General features: G+C 36.4%; 2 protein-coding genes and 1 long non-coding RNA gene across 3 annotated transcripts in view; all 3 read right to left on the reverse strand.

The window, feature by feature from the left end:
* Positions 1-221: 221 nt before the first annotated feature.
* On the reverse strand, positions 222-1,594 carry LOC107483737 (probable phospholipid-transporting ATPase 8). The gene is made up of 2 exons (XM_016104380.3): positions 1,215-1,594; positions 222-437 (listed from the first exon to the last, which is right to left on the reverse strand). Exons 1-2 carry the CDS (start codon positions 1,401-1,403, stop codon positions 222-224), a joined length of 405 nt encoding a protein of 134 aa, XP_015959866.1. The 5' UTR covers positions 1,404-1,594.
* A 948-nt stretch (positions 1,595-2,542) lies between these two features.
* On the reverse strand, positions 2,543-3,533 carry LOC127745828 (uncharacterized). The gene is made up of 2 exons (XR_008007437.1): positions 3,283-3,533; positions 2,543-3,193 (listed from the first exon to the last, which is right to left on the reverse strand). It is a non-coding gene; the product is annotated as an uncharacterized LOC127745828 (long non-coding RNA).
* Positions 3,534-3,541: 8 nt separating this feature from the next.
* The window catches only part of LOC107488414 (uncharacterized), a 3,470-nt gene continuing 1,971 nt past the window's right edge, over positions 3,542-5,040 (reverse strand). Inside the window, exons 2-3 of the mRNA XM_016109193.3 lie at positions 4,533-5,036; positions 3,542-4,369 (exon numbers count right to left, since the gene is read on the reverse strand). Of these exons, the coding sequence (XP_015964679.1) occupies positions 3,542-4,369; positions 4,533-5,036 (1,332 nt within the window). The remainder of the gene's footprint in view (positions 4,370-4,532; positions 5,037-5,040) is intronic.

Raw genomic sequence — 5,040 nt, forward strand, 5'->3', positions numbered from 1 at the left:
TTTGTTGTTGTTGTTGTTGTTGTTGTTGTTGTTTGTCTTAAAGATAAGTACCACAACAAATTTATAAAGTATCCAATCTTAAAAATGAAGGCTACACCAAAAGAGAATGGTACATACAACTTTCAAATTTCACATAACCACAATATTTAATATGGTACTTCATTTGTCCTGTACAAAAAAAAAAAAAAAAAACCAAAGCAGCCCCATACATTGCTTTCTAATCAAAGTAGTTTATCATTCTTTCTTGGGTTCTTAAAGCCTAGAATAAGCACAAAAATCATAAAGTTGGCCAGTTTTTTAGCAGTTGTAGAACTTGTCTCTTTGATGGTCTCAGCCGAGATAGCCACTGGTGTAGCTGCAGTAAGTTTAGGGGAGAATCCAGCTCTTACTTTCGCTTTAATCACCTGTAATTTAGGTGGCGTAGCTACAACTTCATCCTGCAAAATTAACCATTAGCCAAATTATATATCAACTTGATAGCTTGCCATAATGCCATAAACACTAACTTTTTTCCTATTCCCAAACCATACCGCATAATGATCATCAGACAGACAATGCAGAAATTATAATCTTTAGTTAAATGCTAAATGATCCTCAAGCAACATGTCTAGTTGTTTATCCCGTTTCATAGTTGTTTGATTCCATTATAAATATTATATTACACAAGTAAAAAAAAATTAAATAAACCATGACTAAATTTGCACTGAACTTAAGGATACATATCATGGCCTAATAAAAATATATATAGACACTGTTTTGGCAGGTAATGTTGCTTACCACAATTTTTTTATAGAAAACTGTACAAGACTGAATCCAAGAGATTATCTAAAAGATATTAGAATTTATTATATTGAATAAGCTGTCCATCGTAGATCATGACTCGTCTAAATTGACCATTTCATTTCTCTCACCAATTTCATTAGTACTAAGGTCAAATAGAATCTTTCAGTTCTTATAACCGAAATATTCCATAATCTTTGTAAAAGTTCCTGGTAATCTTCAATTCAAGAGTTAAATGTCCTATAGTCCATAGATTTTACAGGGACTCTAAACTACAAATAAATAGTAAATATAAACACACAAAAGAGACCATGATTCAGTTTGAATCTAATACAAACTTCCACAGCAGGATTTAAGACAACAAACTGAAGGAATTGTAATTGTTATTGACGTTATAAAATAAAATTCACAATCACAATAGGGTAACAGAGCACCTGTATCTTGCGACGCCAATCTTTGATACCCTCTTTGACCATGGTCACCCCAACGATGACCCAGAGAGGAACGATTGCGCTGACAGCAGTGTATGGAGCAAGCTTTGTCATTGCCAAGACACCAATGACCAAGAAATAGAAATTAGCAACCCTCATAAACTGCTCAAAGAGTGACTTTGTCATGTTCATATATCATGTTTTCATCAACAGAGTTTTTAAACATTCCACCATGGTGAAACACAAAAATCATGAGAGGACCCTCCATCTACAATAACATTGACGAAAATTTCATTAACAAACATAGAAAAACATACCAAAACATACCCTAAACCCAAAACAAACACGTAACAAACGAATAGAACCATCACTAAAATGAAACACCCCTATCTAAAAAATCATCACAAAGCCAATAAAAGCAAAACATTCTGACCCACTCATATCATATAAGAACAGTCATACAAATCGTTAGTTATCCCAAACCCTACCCATACTCAAAGGAACACATGAGTCACGCCACTAGGAAGACATCAAGCCACATAATAACTCAAAAAACAAGAAAAAGATTTCATCCTCTCTAATCGTCGCAATGGCTTCCTCCACTATCGATGTTGCTCCAGGAGATGATCAGCTCTGTATTCAGTACCGATACCTCTTCTGTTTTAATTGTCTTCCAATACTGACGAAGGTTGATGGCATGGTTTAAATGTTGGGTCAAAGGCTTAGGGCATAACTTGAGGGAGACCATATGTTTTGGAGCGAAATAGAGAGAAATAGTTGTTAACAGAGGGAGTAATGCTTTGCAACGTTTTGAATCCGTTCTAAATGGCGTCATTTTGATAGTATGTCATGCAAACAGTTAACGAAATATATCACCCAACATGTAATTATGTTTGTTATTTTTCAGAAACGATTTTTATTAACTTTATCTTTCGAAGACGAATATAGAAATTGAGATATCTTTCCAAAACGATTTCCAAAACGATTTTAATTATTAACTCGTTATTTTATTGAAAACTTTTCCATTTCCTTTATTTTAATCTGTATGTTAAAAGATTTAATTGAATAATATTAAATTAGATTTAAAGTTGAATGTGTTCAAATTAAGTTTGATTTGATACGATTGAGTTAAATTGTATAGAATTTTATCATAATTGTGATTTTTATATTTTTAAAAATTTAATATCTACAGAGATGGGACGAGAACAAGAGGCATTTTCCTAATCAGGAATAGATGACGGAAAGGGATCCCCACCCCTATAAATATCCATGTTTTTCCCCCACTTGACCCGCCCTTCTTTAAGAAGTATAAAACCCCACCCCGATAACTATTCGAATCTAACAAACAAGATTAATTTTTAAAATTTATACAACTATGATCACGTCTGAACATAAACTAAAAACACAAGAAACATACAATGTCAAACAAGATAAAAAAGAAAGAAATAAAAACCAATGTCTAGTCACTAAACAAATTTAACACAATTAATCTTGGTCGCTTTCCAACTCCCCATCATCATTAATATTTTGGAGGTCAAGATTGAAATCCGAAAATCAAGAGTACAATAGCAATTAACAAATTAATTTGCATTCCTTCCTTCTTCATAGGCATGAGTGCCACCAACAAGAAGCACCCTCAAACATAATGGAATATTGGAACCAAGTGCAAAAATATACAGATCAGTAAAACCAATAAGCGAAGATGAGCAGACCTATCATTAAATTTAAGCACATTTTCAATAAAATTGGATAGCATTAATTTTGTTGAATATACATTTATTTGTTGCTAGATTCTGACAATTTTATGGTGAGTATATTCATTAGTTAAAATATTAAAAAATAATGGCCATACAAGGTGTAATTTTTCTTTCAGGATTTGGGAGTTTTCAATTTTAGGATACTGTGCAAATATTCTTCTTTAATTTCAACGTCTTAAACAAAGAATTTCTTACAATTATTGGTCTTCATCTCCAACAGCAAACCTGTCCAGTGTCCAGAGATAAAGAAGTAAATATCAAAGCTCAATGAACACGGTCAAGAAGTTTAAAGAGAGAAAGATGGGCATACTCACATATAAAGATTTACATAATCACCAAGGTTAAAATTACCCTTGGATTCAATCTTGGCAGAAAAAGTTTTGAGTTGGAGCTTGACTCTGGCATAAGAAACAACCCCAGAACCAGTGTTAGTAGATGGCTCTCCCTCGAAAACATTTCCAGGTTCCATGAACATATCAATCAAACTTTCATCGCTAGTGTTGTGGCAACAAAAAATATACATTACTTCTGCGGTCTTGTCCAAACCATCCACCTCCACCGTTTCCACAACTTTCATCCCACAACATTCATGTTAGATAAATCATAAATATGCCACATTGGAGCGAAGTCAACAATCAGAAGATAATGACTGCATCCCAAACGAACAAGTTTCCTTGGACAATATTCAGGAACTGGCGGAAAATTCCAATCAAGGTATTCCCAATTGTTAGCCTTGACGTCATATGACATGAGCCCTTCATCACCACAAGAATACAATACAATGTGGGTCTTCTTGTGAGGCTTGGTGCTGTCCTCCCACAGAAAGTAAGAGTCAGGGTTCCTGCAATATGACAAGAGAGCACTTTCGGGCACTTCCCTTGTTTCCCATAGACCTGATTTTAGGCTGTAAATATCAACCCAGCAATTTGCAGTTCCAGTACCCCCAAAGATGTACAATTTGCCATCATAGGGGACTACTAAGGGTCTATATCGGCAGCAGAACATGCTTCCACAAAACTTCCAACTCCAATTAGAACCCTCATACTTGAGGCACCACATCCTTGAGGGGTGTTGATCATCCCAATTCAAACACAATTCTGGGTCAATAATATTCAGGTCATTACCACCAGCAAAGAAGAAGCTGTGACCGACAGAACAAACTCCTTGCATATATGGTAATGGATAATCGACCAATAGACCATCTCTAAGAGGCCATTTGGCAGTTACATGACCTCCATCTTCAAGATCAACAGTGCCATTCTTAATAAAGTTGGCCTCAGTTATAGTTAACATCCTTCGCGTGATGGCTGGCCCAACATGATCTCTTTTAAGATTTATATTTTCCACAAACAGGTATAAGCGCTGCGTCATGGATAGCTTTGGATCAGAAGAACCAACATCCTGGAATTAGGGAAACAATCATATTATCTACGACAGAATCAAATCACCATAAGTTTACAGCAATTAACTATTAAATAGAAAGCTTTGCAGTGTGTTGATGATAAATTGAAACGTCATACTTATCCAGTTAAGTTTATAAGGATAAGAGGATGCAGAAACCGACCTCAGGATCATATTCCCCGCACATGGCATCAGCAGCACCTCCCGAAACAGCACCTTGCAAAACCCCAACAACACTTCCCCACCAGCTGTCAAAATCCCCGTTCAATTCAGCAGTGTCCCCCAAATCCCTAATATGATTGGCAGCCTTAGCCATCAAATTCGTGTCATCTCCAGAAGCCCCTTTGCCGGCGACAAACGCACTGAAACCGTAAGCATTCACAACTAACGATCCAAACTTATAGCCCTTCGCGTAATTGACGATCCGACCGGCGAACATCATTGCTCCGACAGAACGGTTGTCAGTGGAGATGAAATCTTGTCCGAGAAATTGGTTCCAAACTTCCGAAGTTGAAGCAACGAGGACGACAAGGTTCTCCTTGGGTAGGGCTTCGGGCACGTAATCCCTGGCATCTACGAGCTCCGTAACGACGCTGAACGACTCGAACAAATCGCAGAGGCACGAAGCTAGGGCTTTTGAGGTTCCGATTTGGGAAACAAATAGAATCTTG

The sequence above is a fragment of the Arachis duranensis genome, chromosome 1, assembly GCF_000817695.3.
Source record: "Arachis duranensis cultivar V14167 chromosome 1, aradu.V14167.gnm2.J7QH, whole genome shotgun sequence".
Classification (NCBI taxonomy): Eukaryota; Viridiplantae; Streptophyta; class Magnoliopsida; order Fabales; family Fabaceae; genus Arachis; species Arachis duranensis.

Bases quoted from the DNA above. Each gene is read 5' to 3' on its own strand.
- LOC107483737 (XM_016104380.3), bottom strand. From the start codon at position 1,403: ATGAACATGACAAAGTCACTCTTTGAGCAGTTTATGAGGGTTGCTAAT. The intron at 438-1,214 runs GTGCTCTGTTAC...TTAATTTTGCAG, and splicing joins ATTGGCGTCGCAAGATACAG to GATGAAGTTGTAGCTACGCC.